Source organism: Pelmatolapia mariae, linkage group LG3_W, assembly GCF_036321145.2.
Source record: "Pelmatolapia mariae isolate MD_Pm_ZW linkage group LG3_W, Pm_UMD_F_2, whole genome shotgun sequence".
NCBI classification, from domain to species: Eukaryota; Metazoa; Chordata; class Actinopteri; order Cichliformes; family Cichlidae; genus Pelmatolapia; species Pelmatolapia mariae.
Window position 1 is genome coordinate 61,689,343 of NC_086229.1, and position 18,953 is coordinate 61,708,295.

At 41.2% G+C, this 18,953-nt stretch overlaps 1 protein-coding gene across 2 annotated transcripts in view; it reads left to right on the plus strand.

The window, feature by feature from the left end:
• Positions 1–423: 423 nt before the first annotated feature.
• The window catches only part of LOC134624708 (Fc receptor-like B), a 59,800-nt gene continuing 41,270 nt past the window's right edge, over positions 424–18,953 (plus strand). Inside the window, exons 1-6 of one of the 2 annotated variants that reach the window (XM_063469729.1) lie at positions 424–484; positions 1,241–1,276; positions 1,400–1,660; positions 1,740–1,985; positions 2,443–2,519; positions 5,013–5,132. In XM_063469729.1, the coding sequence (XP_063325799.1) occupies positions 454–484; positions 1,241–1,276; positions 1,400–1,660; positions 1,740–1,985; positions 2,443–2,519; positions 5,013–5,051 (690 nt within the window). In that variant the 5' untranslated portion in view covers positions 424–453 and the 3' untranslated portion in view covers positions 5,052–5,132. Of the gene's footprint in view, positions 485–1,240; positions 1,277–1,399; positions 1,661–1,739; positions 1,986–2,442; positions 2,520–5,012; positions 5,133–18,953 lie in introns of those variants that run through there. The other variant, XR_010573608.1, reaches the window with a different exon arrangement.

Below are 18,953 nucleotides of genomic sequence, written 5' to 3' on the forward strand. Positions count from 1 at the left end.
AAAGTACCACACTCAAATTCAGTGAGGAGCCTATAGATATGGCTTCTTAAAATTGCTGCTTCCAGCTTTCTGGTGGTTTCCAGCTGCTGGGAGTCCCCCCTCCAATCGTAGAGTGTCACCAAGAGATTTTCTTCAAAATGTCCTGAAAAAAGCTGCACATGTTGTTTCATGTTTCATTTGACACAAAGTGACTAAAACAGAGTGGAGAAAATCCAGATTTCCAAACATCCTGAAGAACACGTTATTCAAATCTCTTTTAGTGCATGACTGCTAGAGATCATTTGATTTTAAAATGTTGGTTTTGTTATGAAAACGTGTTTGCACAGGTAGTTTCAAGATTTTTTTTTTTAAACAAAAAAAAAAGCCCAAAAGAAATAGCAGGAGTGCACAGAGAAAGAGGGCGGGGATTCATTTTCTGTAAATGAAGAAGACATCACATCACTGAGAGGAACGATGAAGGAAACATCTCTGCAATGTCTGCTCAGTAAGTAAAAACCTCTTAAGGTTATGTAAAGTTTATTTTTACAGATTTTTTGATTGTTGATTGATGACAGATGAAAGAAAATGACAACAAGTGAAACAGAATTTCAAGAAAGTTTAAAACAGAAACAAGACACATTTGAGCTGTGAAGAGGAAGTTTGAGCATCTTACACAGAAATAGGATGTGAAAAACTGAATTTAGCAATTTAGTGATTTTAAAAACAGAACTGTACTGTGGACATACATTTACTATTACTTGTGATGTCTTTTTTGACAATGCATACAGAAAGTCTACAGCACGAAAACAAAGTAGAACGATATTAAAAAAATGAAAAATTGATTTTTTTCCTGTTTGACAATAATACAAAAATTCATCCATCCTCAGATTAAGATCAAGACTGTTTGTTTCTGTTGTCTCTGTTATAAAAATAATTGAAGTTAAAGACTTTGTCTGATCTTGAAAATAAACATGTTTTATGTGAAGTTTTTTTTTTCTATCAGTGTTTGTGTTTATGTCTGTGGACGTGATTCATGTCTGACTGCAGTCATCACATTTGAAAAATGACAAGTTTCACATTTTGACATGAAACATAAATCAGACTTTAGAGGAACATTTTAATCAACACTGACACCACAGAATCTCTTCTCTTTATTGGACACAGCAGTACAGAAGAAAATATGACTGATCACTTGATTGATTGACTGATTGATGACAAATTGATTTGTTTGTGAAAAGTCAAACCAACCTTTTCTCTTTAGTTCTGATCTCACTGCTGAGCTGCACAACACACCAAGGTCAGTAACCTTCTTCTGTCACAGTTTAAACCTGATAAATGTTCACTGATATGACCTGATTGGGTTCATGTTTCACAATGGAAAGTGTAACAGATCATCAGTTTTTCATTGTAACCCTCACAGCTCGTCTGACTGTGAGTCCCAGCAGCTCTCAGTTCTTTGAAGGAGACTTTGTGTCTCTAAGCTGTGAGGAGGACGACAGCTCTGCTGGATGGACTCTGAGGAGAAACACAAGCAGACGACAGAGGACTCAGTGTGGAGATGGGTGGGGAAGATGGTCTGGTTCTTCCTGTAACATCATTGTTCTCCCTCAGGACAGTGGAGTTTACTGGTGTGAGTCCAGAGAGGGTCCCATCAGTAACATGGTTAACCTGACAGTCACTGGTAAGCTGAGTGTGTGGAGTTAGTGTTGATGAAGCTGTGTGTAAATGGATGAAATGCTGTAGTTTGTCTCTGTGTTGAGGTGGATCAGTGATCCTGCAGAGTCCTGTCCTCCCTGTGATGGAGGGAGATGACGTCACTCTGCTCTGTAAAACAGAGACCACTCCCTCCAACCTCCCAGCTGCTTTCTATAAAGATGGCTCCCTCATCAGGAAGCAGCCTACAGGTCACATGACCATCCAGCATGTTTCCAGGTCTGATGAAGGCCTCTACAAGTGTGACATCAGCGGTCATGGAGAGTCTCCATCCAGCTGGATCACTGTCACAGGTGACACACTCACCTGTCTGTGTTTCTGCAGCTTTCAACATTCACAATGTGACGACAACTTAATGACTGTGTTTGCTTTATTTTAGGGGAACACACCACCACACCTCCACCTACATCCACACCTCCACCTACATCCACACCTCCACCTACATCCACCTCTCCTCCTGGTTTCTCCTGTGTCCCTCTATCACTTTTTTCTCTTGTCCTCACTGTGTCAGTTATTAGTTCAGTCTGTGTTTTGGTTCTACTGGTGTTACTGGTTCTGCTGGTGAGACGAGAAGTTCAAAGGAAAACTGAAAGTGAGTCTGAGACGTTTCTCTTTCAGCTTTAGTTTCTCAGAGTAAAGTTCTGTAAATTGTTTTAACGTCATATTCACAAATTATTTAAACAGTTTCCTGCTGTGATTATGAAACAGTGAATTACTTTGCTGTTCATTCTGGTTTCTTTTATCTGACAGGGGAGGAGTTGGAGAGGATGACATCACGTACAGCAAAGGCTCAAGTCATCAACAACAGCCAATCAGAGGAAGCAGAGGTAGTTTTAATGTGCTGTGTGTTCATGATGATATTCAAAGGAAATATAAAAATTGGCTAAATGAACTCTGTGAACTCACTGATCTTAAACTAATGTGTTAAACACAATTAAAATTCCTTAAATATTACTTTTATAATCTGCATTGTTCACACTAACATTTGTTAAAGACTGAAGAATAACTCTTTGAGTTGGTTTAACTTGAGCCCAAAACTCTTTCCCTCACACACAGCTTTTCATAAACAATTTAAATACATTACTTTGATCCTGCCTCTCCCCAGAACTGTGGAAACATCTGAATCGAATTTATATTCATTCATTTTGACAGTTTATGATCCAGAGCAACATAAATTGGATGCAGAGTTTCCACTTTAACAGCTTTGTAGCATGAAAATACACACAGATCATCTTACTTCCTGTTGCCTACACTGGTTTATTTTAATTCTTTAAACGGTGAAGATTATTTGAGTTTGTCCATCCTCGATTTCTTCCTTTCAATCTAACCTCTCTTCCTCTCCTGTTCTAGTTTTTTTCCAAGTGAAGTGAGCTCTTTCTGTCATGGTCATGGCTCAGTGACCCAGTGTTTCTGTTTGTATTGTTATTCCTTGATTTCATGTGTCATTGTGAGTCTCTTGGTTTTGCTTTCTGTCTTAAGTATTCCTAGTTCCGTAGCTCTTTAGTTTTTATTGAGTTACAAGTTCTTAGGTTTTGGTTCCATGTGTGTACATTGTTGTGTGAGTTCTTGTGCCGTGTTTACCCTTGTGTTTGTGCTGTTATGTTTATCTGCCCCCCAGCTCCTCTGTGCACTAGTCTTAATAGTCAGTTTACTCAGTTTTGCATCCTCCTTTTTCATCATGTGTAATTATCCTCAGCTGTGTCTCCCAGCTTCTCCCGTTTTGCCCTGTTGACCTCCTGTATCTATTGTCTGTGCCTGCCTCTGTGCTTTGCCGCATGGTTAACATTCATGCCCTCAGACCTGCCTGTGTGTTTTGGTTCTAGTTCAGTTTCTAGCCCTCCTAGTTTGTTCTGTTTTTGACTTATGCCTGCCTGCACACGTTCATAACACTTTCATTTCTCTCCCTGTCAAATACATCAGCTGGATCTTTAGCTACAACACACTGTGAGACAAACTGTTTGTGTGTTTGATGATCGTTGAGTGTTGAACGTTTATTGAAACGTTACATTAGAAAGAACTTGTCATTTAAAAAAATCCTACTCACTTTATGTTCACACCTCTTCAGTCACACTAGCCCAGGGGTGGGCAATCTCAGTCCATGAGGGCTGGTGTCCCTGTGTCCTCGAACCAACACAGCTGATTTAAATGGCTAAATAGCTCCTCAACATGTCCTGAAGTTCTCCTGAGGTCTGGTAACGAACTAATCATGTGATTCAGGTTTTGTTGACCCAGGGTGAGATCTAAAACCTGCAGGGACACCGGCCCTCGTGGACTGAGATTGCCCACCCCTGCACTAGCCAGAAGCTGAAATATCAACCAGAACTTGTGGGCAGTTTGGTACAGATTATTATTTAGATTTTTGATTTTATGTATTAATAATGAATGGTGCTGATGTTGTCTGTAAACATTTAATTTATCTGCATCCTCACCAACATCAGCTACTTCCTCCTGTTGTTTTCAGTGAGCTGACATATGAAGCTAAACTGGGATCTCTCATCACAGTGCTGATGATAGTGTGTGTCAAAGTGTGGGGCTGTTTTGTACCTTGTGGTAAAATGAGTTTTTTTCCCTCTTCTAGTGTTAATAAGCAGTGACCAAATATAACTAGTGGGTGAGAAAAAAGATGATGATCACATCATCTTTGTGCTGCATAATAACAATAACTGTTCTTTTAACACACATGCTGCACACTAACAGTGTTTTTATAGTTGTAGCATATGCAGTGATGTCCTCTGTGTGTGTTTTACTGTACAGGAAGTCATCCAGCTGTTGTCCTCTCAGCCCTGAGAACTGAAGACATCAGTTATGGACAAACAGCTGTCTGATGGAACAGGTACAGCTGCTCTTTATTCACTAATAACAAACTAAATACTTATATTTTATGTCTCTGTCTCACTGTCTAAACACTCAACAAAAAGTTTCTTTTTATTACCAAGTCACTGTAATTCATTCTGCTGACACTCTCTGTGATACAAACTACCAAACTAAACACTTTTAATTATGAATGTTGCTCTGTACAACATCAAACTGTTCGCTGTTTGATGTTTTTCAGGGAGCAGTGTGACAGCTGACGTGGCTCTTCTGATCAATTATTGATTCAGGAAACAGCAAAGCATGAAACTGAGTTTATGTCTGGAAGATGTCAGATACATAAACTTCTCTTTAACATAAAGATTTGATTTTATTCTTCTTCAGACTTTAACTGTGATGCTCTGATACTTTCACTAACATTCTCCTGTTGTGTTCATTTACTTTACATAAACATGAGTTTGCAGAGCTGTTTATTCTTCTCATGTTGAACTGTGTGTGTTTGTGTTCAGACTTTAAAGCAGAGCCAGACGTCGTCTACTCCTCACTGAAGTAGTCCACCAGTCCAACCACTGACGTCCACCTGCTGGTCTCTAACTGGTCCACACAGCCACACAATGTTGATTTGCATATATTCTGTAGTGTCTTCTCATTATGATATACACTCTCAGTGTTTGTATGAGTGTGTATAGTATAACTAAAATATGAATGTCATCTGTACAGCAGTGTCCTGCCTTCTCTGCAGCATCAATAAACTTTGCTGTCACATGTTGTTCCTGTCGTCTGGTTCTGTGGGTTTCAGAAGTATTGCTGATGGAAAATGTGAGTTGTGTTTCTAACTGATATACACCTCTATTCAGAAGAGATGACAAAGAACAGGCAAACAGCTTAACCTTAACCCCAGATTTAAAACAGCAGGAACATCATTCAGTGGCTGAAATCACTCAGATCACTTAAAGTGTTTGTCCGAAGAGTTGTGTAACAATTTGTGTAAAGTCAATCAAATTGGTAAGATTTTACTTCACCAAGACTAATGTTGAATTAGTTTTAATCCTACACAGGCAATTTTTCTGTTCACAGCTTTGGGGTTTCTAATGAATGTTAATCAAATCTAAACCTCAAAACTAGATTAAATTTAAATCATTGAGCTGCCTTCATGTACAGTCTGAGGGATTTTCTCATATGTAAAATTGCTGAAACTGTCTCCTCACTCTGTGAGTCACACCTGTTTGTACTAGAGTGCCTGCTATGTCATCTTAGTTTTACTGGATCTCAGTGCAGCATTTGCTCTCTCTTGTTCTCACTGTGTTATTTCTTAAATCAGTCTATGTTGCGGTTCTACTGGTGTTACTGGTTCTGCTGGTGAGACAACATGTTCAAAGGAAATCTGAAGGTGAGACTGAGACATTTCTCTTTCAGGATTTGGTTCTCAGACTAAAATTCTCCAAACAATTTTAATGTAATATTAACAAATCACTTAAACAGTTTCTCACTGTGATTATGAAACACTAAATTACTTTTCTGTTCATTCTGGTTCCTTTGATCTGATGAGAGAAGGTGGAGATGATGACATCATGTTCAGTGATAGCAAAAGCTGAAGTCAACAACAGCCAATCAGAGAAAGAACCCCCCCCCCCCCACACACACACACACACACACACACACACACACACAAACTGTAGAAACATCTGAGAAACATCTAAGTTTAATTCATTCATTTACATTTAACAGTTTATGATCCAGAGCAACATGAATGGGATGCCAAGTTTACACTTTAACAGGCAGATCATTTTACGTCCTACTTGCCTACACTGGTTTATGTTTTTTTTATTTCCACTGTGGAGTTATGGTTGTCACGGTCCTGAGCCTGCCGACTCAGTGTTTTGTGTTTCCTTATGCTTTTGTTCATTCCGAGTATGTGTTCTGTTGTGATTTGCCATTTGTTAGGTTTCTGTTCTTTGCCTGCCTGCCCCCACTTCTCTGTGTTCCCTCCGTCTGTCCATGGCAGGGGTGCCCAATCCCAGTCCTCGAGAGCTACTGCCCTGCAGCTTTTAGATACGTCCTTGTTCCAACACACCTGAATCAAATGAATGCCTCATTATCAGGCCTTTGCCAGACTTGATGGCATGCCAAAGAGGTAATCCAACTATTTGATTCAGCTGTGTTGGAGTAGGGATGCATCTAAAAACTGCAGGACAGTAGCTCTCGAGGACTGGGATTGGGCACTCTTGCTCCATGGTGTCACACTGTCTGTTCGTGAATCTGTCTGTTTGGTTCTGTGTCTAAGTTTCCTGTTTTATTGTGAAGGTCTCCGTCTGTTGTGAGTGTGTTCAGTTTACGTTTCCCCTGTCCTGTCAGCTCTGATTTCTCCCAGCTGTGTTGCCCTCCTGTTTCTCATGATTACTGGTGTGTGTATTTAAGCCCTGTGTGTTCTCCTGCCTGTTGCCGGTTTGTCTGTGTCCTGTTCCTCATCTGCGTCTCTCTGCCTCTCACCCCGTTCGTATGTTCTCTGGTTTGTTGTTTAGTTTTCCCAGTTTAGGTTGTTCTGTTAACTAGTGATGGTGAGATGAAGCCTCGTGATGAGCTGAAGTTTACCATCCAACTGGTCGACTCATGGTTCGAAGCATTGTGATGATTCATTTGCTCTACTGCGCCATCAAGTGGACGATTTAAGTGAAACAGGCTCTTTGATTATAAGGATGTGATGTGTAAACCTCTAAACTGAATAAATAGATTGTTGTCGTGGTTATTTATCTCAAATATTGTCTCAGTATGTCTGATACAAAAGAGAAAGTGGAAACTATCAGGACAGAGTTTTGGTATGATTGTGTAACTGTTAGGCCTGAGTATTGCCACTGATTTCTAGAATCGATTCGATCCAGGATTCGATCAGGGGAAATTTTGCCTCAGTCAGAAATATTATAATTCAGATCATGGATCAGTACATTTCTATGTTTTTATATCTATAAAAAGAAAGCTGACACTTGCAAGACTTTATCAAAGGTGTGAGCATCACAGCAGATGCCTTTGTGTCAAAGCAGCTAAGGATAAAACACAAATACGATTTATAAAAATATTCTGCAGCAGATCAAAAACGAAAGAAAACCATTCATCAACATATGAACATTACCTGATGCTGCTGAAGTGAAGCAAAGCAAAGTTACAGAGGTTTAGAGACACGGCTAAGCGTTTTGCAATTTTGCATAATTTTAAGAAGTTCAAATTTGTTCAGTAGCCTATTGAACAGCAGAAATTAGGTTTTCTTTTCGGAAGTAAGTAAAAGGAAAAAACAGCGGCTGACAGCGCTGTCAACAACGGTAGACTTGTGCATAACAAGCAAGCGAATAATGCAGAAAACAGATTTTTAGACGGGAAACTGTTCTTCAAGTACAGAGAGAGCGAGAGAGAGAGGGAGAGCTGTGCATGAAGTGTGATTTTTATCGTGGTGGAAGCAAAACAGCAAAAGGGAATTCCTGACGATGTTTATGTGAAGCGTAGTTTGGATCTTCTTTTGCTGCTGGTTCAGTCAATATTGTTTGGAGAGAAATAAAACCTGCAGCGTCAGAATCAGCGCAAAACGATGTAAAAACGAAGCGCGGACCCGCCGACACATGAGAATCAGTGAGCTGTCCGTCGGGTGAGAAAGGCGACATCTCACTGATTCTGATCCGTCAGCGGTTCCGCGCGGTGTTTGCGTCTTTGTGCAGAATCCGTGTACCAGCTGTCATTTACTGTTTTAGCTGTTTGGTGGTTGTTGAAATTTTTGTGAGGTTTAACCTGAGATTCTGGCATTTCGGGCAAAATAAATTTATATTAAAATTCGTTTCAGGATTTTAATTAAACAATATCACGTTTTCCAAGCGAGAATCGATTTAATCGATAATCAAAACCCGCCCCTATCACTGGGGTGGTGCTGTCACTTGGTGTTTCGCTCGCTTTGTGGTAGAGTATCACTTCCTGTTCCTGCTCAAACACAGTGGTGTTTCTGAATAGCTTTTCTGCTTAGCAACTTAATTGAAATCTTTTGATACATCCCTTTTTCATAGTATAATCTTAACGTGCTTCATCTGAATCACCCTTTCTGTGTGTTCACTACCTAATTTATAGCCAAAGTATTCACTCACTGTCTCTTTACTGTTTCGCTAGCTTAGCTTAGCTCGTAGCCGACTCGTTAGCACCATGGCTACTTCACCTGTCCCTGTTGCACTTTCCTGCTCATTGTGTCAGATGTTTAGTTACTCCTCGGCCTCCTTTAGCAGTAATGATACCTGTAACAAATGTAGCATATTTGCAGCTCTGGAGGCCAGGATTACTGAATTGGAGACTCGACTTCGCACCCTTCATTCACCCGTAGCTAGCCAGGCCCCTGTAGCTGGTGCAGCCGACGATAGCGTAGGCCCCGCTAGCTGTTCCCCGGCAGACCCCAAGCAGCTGGGGAACGAGGGCGGTTGGGTGACGGTGAGGAGGAAGCATAGTCTTAAACAGAAGCCCCAGGTACACCACCAACCTGTTCATGTGTCTAACCGTTTTTCCCCACTCGGCGACACACCCGCCAGGGGTCAAACTCTGGTAATTGGTGATTCTGTTCTCAGACATGTGAAGCTAGAGACACCGGCAACCATAGTCAATTGTCTTCCAGGGGCCAGAGCAGGCGACATTGAAGTAAATTTAAAACTGCTGGCTAAGGGTAAACGTAAATACAGTAAGATCATAATTCACGTCGGCAGTAATGACACCCGGTTACGCCAATCGGAGGTCACTAAAATCAATATTGAATCGGTGTGTAACTTTGCCAAAACAATGTCGGACTCTGTAGTTTTCTCTGGTCCCCTCCCCAATCAGACCAGGAGTGACATGTTTAGCCGCATGTTCTCCTTAAATTGCTGGCTGTCTGAGTGGTGTCCCAGAAACGATGTGGGCTTCATAGATAATTGGCAAAACATCTGGAGGAAACCTGGTCTTGTTAGGAGAGACGGCATCCATCCCACTTTGGATGGAGCAGCTCTCATTTCTAGAAATATGGAAAATTTATTAAACCCCCCAAAATATGACTATCCAGAGTTGGGACCAGGAAGCAGAGTTGCAGTCTTACACGCCTCTCTGCAGCTTCTCTCCTCCCGCTACCCCCCCAAAATCCATCTCCATTGAGACTGTGTCAGCTCCCAAACAGACAAAAAACAAACCAAAAACCAGCAATAAAAAACTTAAACATAAAAAATCAAAAAGAAAGAACAATACAGAATCCACATCTGAACCAAAGAGTAAAACAGTGAAATGTGGATTATTATATATTAGGTCTCTCCCCTCCAAGTCTCTGTTAGTACATGACTTAATAATTGATCAACAAATCGATTTACTCTGCCTTACAGAAATCTGGTTGCAGCAGGATGATTATGTTAGTTTAAATGAATCAACACCCCCGAATCATTCTAACTACCAGAAACCTCGAAGCACAGGCCGAGGGGGCGGTGTGGCAGCAATTTTCCACACCAGTCTATTAATTAACGAAAGACCAAGACAGACTTTTAATTCATTTGAAAGCCTGATGCTTAGCCTTGTCCAACCCAGCTGTAAAACTCAGAAACCAGTCTTACTTGTTATCATTTATCGTCCACCTGGGCCTTACACAGAGTTTCTCTCTGATTTCTCAGACTTTTTATCTGACTTAGTGCTCCGCTCAGATAAAATAATTATTGTGGGTGAATTTAACATCCATGTAGATGCTAAAGATGACAGCCTCAACATGGCATTTAATCTGTTATTAGACTCAATTGGCTTCTCTCAAAATGTAAAAGAACCCACCCACCACTTTAATCACACTCTAGATCTTGTTTTAACATATGGCATAGAAACTGAACATTTAACAGTGTTTCCTGAAAACCCTTTGCTGTCTGATCATTTCCTGATAACATTTACATTTACAATGATTGATTACACAGCAATGGAGAGTAGACTTTATCAAAGTAGATGTCTTTCTGAAAGCGCTGTAACTAAGTTTAAGAATATAATCCACCCACTGTTATCATCTTCAATGCCCTGTACCAAAATAGAGCAAGGCAGTTATCTGAACGCTACTCCAACAGAGGTCGATTATCTTGTTAATAATTTTACCTCCTCACTACGTACGACTCTGGATACTGTAGCTCCTGTGAAAACTAAGGCCTCAAATCCGAAGTCCCTGACTCCGTGGTATAATTCTCAAACATGTAGCCTAAAGCAGATAACTCGTAAGCTGGAGAGGAAATGGCGTGTCACAAATTTAGAGGATCATTATTTAGCCTGGAGAAATAGTTTGCTGCTTTATAAGAAAGCCCTCCGCAAAGCCAGAACATCTTACTATTCGTCACTGATTGATGAAAATAAGAACAACCCCAGGTTTCTCTTCAGCACTGTAGCCAGGCTGACAAAAAGTCAGAGCTCTACTGAGCCAACCATCCCTTTAACGTTAACTAGTAATGACTTCATGAACTTCTTCAGAAATAAAATTTTTATCATTAGAGAAAAAATTACCAATAATCATCCCACAGATGTAATATTATCTACAGCTACTTTTAGTACCATTGATGTTAAGTTAGACTCTTTTTCTCCAATTGATCTTTCTGAGTTAACTTCAATAATTAATTCCTCCAAACCATCAACGTGTCTTCTAGACCCCATTCCTACAAAACTGCTCAAAGAAGTCCTGCCATTAATTAATTCTTCAATCTTAAATATGATCAACCTATCTCTAATAATCGGCTATGTACCACAGGCCTTCAAGCTGGCTGTAGTTAAACCTTTACTTAAAAAGCAATCTCTAGACCCAGCTAATTACAGGCCAATCTCCAACCTTCCTTTCATATCAAAAATCCTTGAAAGAGTAGTTGTCAAACAGCTAACAGATCATCTGCAGAGGAATGGCTTATCTGAAGAGTTTCAGTCAGGTTTCAGAGCTCATCACAGCACAGAAACAGCTTTAGTGAAGGTTACAAATGATCTTCTTATGGCCTCTGACAGTGGACTCATCTCTGTGCTTGTCCTGCTAGACCTTAGTGCAGCGTTCGATACTGTTGACCATAATATCCTATTAGAGCGATTAGAACATGCTGTAGGTATTACAGGTACTGCACTGCAGTGGTTTGTATCATATCTATCTAATAGACTCCAATTTGTTCAAGTAAATGAAGAGTCCTCTTCACACACTAAGGTCTATTATGGTGTTCCTCAGGGTTCAGTGCTAGGACCAATTCTGTTTACATTATACATGCTTCCCCTAGGCAGCATCATTAGAAGACATAGCATAAATTTTCACTGCTATGCAGATGATACGCAGCTCTATCTATCCATGAAGCCAGGTAACACACACCAATTACTTAAACTGCAGGAATGTCTTAAAGACATAAAGACCTGGATGGCCGCTAACTTCCTGCTTCTTAATTCAGATAAAACTGAGGTTATTGTACTCGGCCCTGAAAATCTTAGAAATATGGTATCTAACCAGATCCTTACTCTGGATGGCATTACCTTGGCCTCCAGTAATGCTGTGAGGAACCTTGGAGTCATTTTTGACCAGGACATGTCCTTCAAGGCACATATTAAACAAATATGTAAGACTGCTTTCTTCCATTTGCGCAACATCTCTAAAATTAGAAATATCCTGTCTCAGAGTGATGCTGAAAAACTAGTTCATGCCTTCATTACTTCCAGGCTGGACTACTGTAATTCGTTATTATCAGGATGTCCTAAAAACTCGCTGAAAAGTCTTCAGCTAATCCAAAATGCTGCAGCAAGAGTACTGACAGGGACTAGGAAGAGAGAGCATATTTCTCCTGTTTTGGCTTCCCTTCATTGGCTTCCTGTTAAATCCAGAATTGAATTCAAAATCCTGCTCCTCACTTACAAGGTCTTAAATAATCAGGCCCCATCTTACCTTAATGACCTTGTAGTACCATATCACCCTATTAGAGCACTTCGCTCTCGCTCTGCAGGCCTACTTGTTGTCCCTAGAGTATTTAAAAGTAGAATGGGAGGGAGAGCCTTCAGTTTTCACGCCCCTCTTCTGTGGAACCAGCTTCCAGTTTGGATTCGGGAGACAGACACTATCTCTACTTTTAAGATTAGGCTTAAAACTTTCCTTTTTGCTAAAGCATATGGTTAGGGCTGGACCAGGTGACCCTGAATCCTCCCGTAGTTATGCTGCAATAGACGTAGGCTGCCGGGGATTCCCATGATGAATTGAGTTTTTCCTTTCCAGTCACCTTCTCACTCACTATGTGTTAATAGACCTCTCTGCATCGAATCATATCTGTTATTAATCTCTGTCTCTCGTCCACAGCATGTCTTTCATCCTGTTTTCCTTCTTTCACCCCAACCGGTCGCAGCAGATGGCCACCCCTCCCTGAGCCTGGTTCTGCCGGAGGTTTCTTCCTGTTAAAAGGGAGTTTTTCCTTCCCACTGTTGCCAAAGTGCTTGCTCATAGGGGGTCATATGATATGATTGTTGGGTTTTTCTCTGTATTTATTATTGTGCGATCTACTGTACAATATAAAGCGCCTTGAGGCGACTTTTGTTGTGATTTGGCGCTATATAAATAAAATTGAATTGAATTGAATTGAATAACTGTGTAATCAGGCTTATGTACATCTGGATAATGACACAAACTGTGTGGCTCTTCACTTTTTAATAAACTAAAAGACATAAATCAGGTTATAGGATCTGTACTGTTGTTTATTTATATTATGGTACTTATCATTTGTGATATTTATTACTGTGTGCATACTTTATTAGAAGAGAAAACAAATCTCTTCCTTGCAGGCTCCATCGAAGAAGAAATGCTCAAGTAACTATGTAGCACGTAAAGAATCCAATTCCACAACACAGTGCGATGGGGAATCAGCTGTGTTTTGCTGCCCATTTTATTTCGAATCTAGCGCGAACCGGCGAGACAGTTCCTGAATCAGTCACGTGGTACGGACTGCCCGCGAGGCCTCACACGTCACTGCATACGTAATCAAAGCAAGCCTCGATACGCGCTTCACAAAAATGCCCCCGAGATTACCCGAAGCACGATTCGACGCTTCGACACACAGGACACATCACTACTGTTAACCCTCTTCCCTCACTGCCTGTTTTTTGCCACTCCACCATTTGTAAATAAATGTCACTCGAATCATCAGTCACTGCCTGCATTTTGGGTCCTCCTTTTCCTCCAACACCACACGGCTCGCCTCGGCAGCCGTGACAATGGTTTTTTTTTCGGTCTGTCCATTCTCCCGACTAATACGTCGGGTTCCGCATCGGGCTCATAGCCAAAAACTAGCTTTACTTTGTTTTCTGGGTCAACTTTGCTTGTGAGAGACAGAGAGAGGTGTTGAAAGGCTGCTCAAACGTAACTTATTGTTTCGGAGGAAAACACAAACACAGTGTACAGTCGAGTCTTAATAGCTTACAGCTGGGCTCATCAGGCACTCTTCTTGGCTGCTGTGGTTATTATTATATTTACATGCTTCCAGCTCCCGTTTCTCCTCAATGACAACTCATACTTTTCCACTCTCCTTTTTCTCCCTTCTCGCGCTCACAGACACATAACGGGTATGACAGTCCATTCTCGCTGCAGCATGGACTACACTACCCATGATGCTACATTCTTTAGAGCTATATCTGTAGCATTCTGCCTATTAGCTTAGCACAACAACAAAAAGGCGCTCTCTCACCCAGGAAACACACAGTCGCAGAGAGAGCGTGCGCATCACCCTGTAACCATGGCAACCGTAACGCTGCCGCCTGGACCAACAGAACATAGCTGTCAAATAAAACCCAAACAGTCCTGACCCGCGACAATATGAAACAGGAAAATACCACCATGTAATCCATTTATTTCAACAAAGTAACTGTATTCTAAATACCACCTTTTTAAACGGTAACTGTAACGGAATACATTTACTCATTACTCAATGGAATACATTTACTCATCATTTTGTATTTTAAATACATAACGGCGGTACATGTATTCCGTTACTCCCTAACACTGGTGATGGGCTGCACTGTTCCGAGAAATCCAGGAAGTCTTTGATGAAGAACGTGTCGAGACTCGCTCCTTTAAGCAGGGGTGGATCTACACAGTTGTCAAGAGGTGGCATGTGCCACTTTCAAACAATCCTTGCCAATGCTAGTGTTGCACATGTAAGTATTATTTATTGAAATAGGCTAGCATTAACACTTCGAGCCAAGCTACAATATACACTGATTATAAATTCTAAAACCAAATATATTGCGTAGTGTCACCTCTCACCCCTCCCCAATAAAAAAAAAAGAGTCAGCCCATAGCGCAGACTGGTTTTAGTTCTTGTTGTCGGTAGCAACCGTTTCTTATGATTGTGCCAGAGTGCATTTTGAAACAACACAATTCACCCTAAAAAAATGCTGGGTTAAAAGTAGCCCAATTTGTAACCCAGTGCTGGGTCAAATATGGATCAAGCCAACGCTGGTTTGTTTCAACTTAACAGGGTTGAGTTATTGGTTTGACCTGGCACACTGTGTTAGGATGACTATCCAAAAATTGGGTTACAAGCTTTGTCAGCTTTAAACCTATGTTTAAAGCTGAGGTCAATAAAACTTGGGTCGAAAATCAGAACCCATCACAGGGGTTATATTACCACTAACATTTGGGTTAAGGTTTCTATTTACTATAAAATTCAGCATATAAAAACCAGATTCAAAACAGATTTTCTCAAATATGCTGTTTGGGTCACGTGGTGTCGGTAATAGTAATAGTGATTGCTATATCACCTGTTCAGGTCGCGAGGGAATTTGTGAATGAGTGGGTGATGGGGGAAGTCGACTTTTGCTGACCGCTCTAGCTTAGAATGTTTTTTTTTTTTTTTTATCACTGTTTTTTTCTACGGATTTTAAGGTTTTGATAACAAATAAAGGAGTTTTTAACCTGGAACTTTGACTTACATTTTGAACAGCGGGCGCGTCAATGTTATTCCCCTATTCAGCTGCTCGGCGACTCAAAGGCTTGACAGTCGCCAATATTTGTTAGCAAAAAGTGCGATGGCAATGGAGCTTCCCGCAATCAGTGCTGAATAAACGCCGACGCGAGCCCACACACCGCCGCCACTTCACCCATTAAAGCGGCTAGTCTGACAGATAAGGAGAAGACGACGGTGGTATGTAAACTGTGTTTTTGTGCTGCGTATTGCTTGTTAGAACGCAGTGTGGATTCTGACCATACAAAGATGTTTTTGTGACACGCCCACCGCTACGTTTGCTGTTGGATTTGGTGTATGTGTGTGCTGTGGCTCTGCAGGCGTTCAACTGAGTTTGAGGGAATTGCTGTTGCCTTTGTTTTGGATTTGGAATGCTGCTTATGTTGAATGCTTAACCTTCCTCTTGTGTTAGCTTTCTGTTATCATCTCTTATGTTAACGGGTCGGTTTTGACCCGTGAATTAAATCAGCTATAAAATACACTAAAAACAATAAGTTATCATCCAATTTGTTTCTCCTCTCTTGCTTACCTTGTTAGGCTTCCTTATCCATGAAAATGTTGGTTTTAATACCTTTGGTATGGGCCTCTTGGGTCCTTTTTTTGTCACAATACCCCTCGATTTCAATTAAAAAAAAATAGTAAAATTAACCTCAAGTGAATCATATTAATAAATAAAAGGTTTTTGTGTTACCTGACTATTACTGAGGGGTATAGGACACATCTCTTAAATAAATCTGTTTTATAGATTTTTTCATTTTAAGATTAATGACCAAAATGACATCTATGGTGTTACGGGTCAATTTCGACCCATAGATATTTACATCAAGAAAAGACAAAACATGGGTTTTTTTTCAGCAGTAGACCTTTAATATAAACTGAAAAAAAGAAAAAGTCCACTCCTCCGTTATAGTCGTGGGTAATTGTGGGCCTTTTATCACTTCCTGATGATACAGCTGTGTCTTTTTGAAGTTTCCTTTGTGAAGTTCCTGTCCGAGGTCATATCTGGTAAAAAAACAAAAAAACAAAAACCCAGAAATAAATAAAATAAAATATCACAACTGGTATTGTGACCCTGCAGTCCAGTGCTCATATTGAGGACCACACATTTTCACTGGTTCTTCCCAGGGATGCCACTCACAGCTTTGACTGTGAAAATCTGTACATTCCAGGCATAGTTGGTTTTTGCATCACAGGCTTCCCAGATTTTTCTGCCGTATTTCCCTGGCTTACTGGGTCTGTATTGCCGGAAGGGGCATTTTCCTCGAAAAGTGGACAAGACGTTCATCCACTGTGACCTCTGGTCCTGTGATGAACATCAGCGGAAGAAGCTGCACCCATCTCTCCCAGACATCCCTGATTGGAGCAAGCTTGTCAGTCCTCGGTCTGGTCTCTCTGTTGTCATACCTGAGGTCTCTTGAATCAAAATGACATCAAATGTGTGAAGTGACATAGTTGCCCAGAAAATATTTCTGCCTGTCGATGCGTCCCATAGACTATCAGTGGCCTCATTGCAGCATCACTCCAGCAAGAAGAAGAACACATCCAGGTATTCCTCATCAATATCTTTCCACATGTCGCCATGGACTTTTTTTCCTTCAAAGGGTATCATAGTGTGACCAAGTGGTCGGCGGGGTTAGATAAAAGGAAATAAAATGACAACGCCACCTAGGGGATTTTCACCCCTAGGAAATATATTTAAGAAAAATAGATAAAAGGAATAAAAAGAGGCCGCACAGATTCAAGGATGCACTCCGAGGCAGGTTGGCTCCAATATTAAAACAGTTTATTTATAATAAAAATAAATAAAATATTAGAAACCAAAATGTAGCGTCATTGTTGACAGTGTCTTAATGTGAAAATAAAACAATCATGGAACTTGGACTTACCAGCAGCCGTGGACCCAAAAGAAAATCACACAAAACAAAAATCACTGCAGCCCACCCGGTGCTGTACAAAAGAAAGTGTGAAAACGACCCACCACCTGAGGTCCCAGGGCCACTGGTACGTCCTCCGTTCACTAAAAGAAAACACAGAAAAATATGTTAAAAGAATAAAAGGACACTGAGCGTCAGGCTCGCTACAGATGATAAAAAGAACTAAAACACACTTTAATAGCTTTAATAAAAGAAACCACACACAGACACACACACACACACACACACACACACAGGAAGGCTTGTGCCCCACGGATCCACTCGTACTGGTAGTAATGGTCCCAGCCTCAATCGCGAGCTGGTCTGGCTCCCCACAGGCTAAGACCAGCAACGGGGGCAATTTAAAATCCCCGGCACGACACTCGGGCAAAGAATTGCTTCAGCCCGATCACAGAAGCGTGGGCACACGCAACAATCCAGAGATAAAATAAAATAAAACAAAACCAGGCGAACCAGGAAATGGCAAGCCTACTTAATAAAACCAAATAAGACAAGGTAAAACAATTCAAAACCAAACAAGACAAGACAAGACAGCAGGCTCCACTGAGGAGGAGCCCTCACAACAACGGCTAGGCAGGTGTCTTGATTCTTCACTTAAGGCTGTGTGAGTTGCCACGGAGGTGAAGGCAGCGCTCAAACCCTAAAACAGATAAATGTAACCTTAGCCTCTTGTAGTGGTGAACGCTAATAAAAATAGTTTGAACAGCTTACCCCAGGACCAGAGGCGCTATACTCTCACTGGTGGGGGAAATCACACAAGCACCTCTCTCCGCAACGCCGGAATAAAACAACCTGCCGCGCTACAACAGGCCGCAAAAACTATTACTATACATTCTAATACTGAGAGGGAATCTGAGGTTAAGCAAGAGCATACCTGTGGCTGTCATATGATCTACTCTTGCCGATCAGTCCGTCGCAGAGTGCCAGCATTTACTGCTGCTTTGCGCTGAATGCATGGGAGGAATAATCCAAAGAAGCACCGGCTTAGCTTTATACCTGGTGCCAGCCTGCAATCAATATGCAGGTGGGTTCCCAATTGACCTAGTTTTGCAGTAAGAGCGAGCGCAGGAGAGAGCGAGAGCAGTAGAGCGAGCGAGCGAGAGAGAGAAAAGAAAGGCGAGTAGCCCATCCGGCTACAATAGTAATGATGATTCCTTTTAGTGACAATGGCATAAATTGCTCAAAACATCTCTTGATGTCACTGACTTTGGTCAGAGCAAACCTTGTGATTCCAGGGGTCATTTTGATGACATTTGCAGCAGCTGCCCTGCTCATGAGGTACTGAGCTCCAAAGGATCTTACCATTTTTGGACTTGAATCTTTCAGCAGGAGTAGCTTCAGCACCAGCGACCTCCACCTCTGACCAGATGTGTCTGTGTCTTCTGGATGATAGTCCACATTGTTTTCCTCCTTAGAAACCTGCCCATCTGAATCGCTGTGCTGCTCTGTGTCCTCTCCTTCATTTTAACCTACAATATGATCCAGAACTTGGCTCATTGTAAATATTCTTCTCATTTTTGTATGCCGGAAATTGTAAATGTGCACTCTG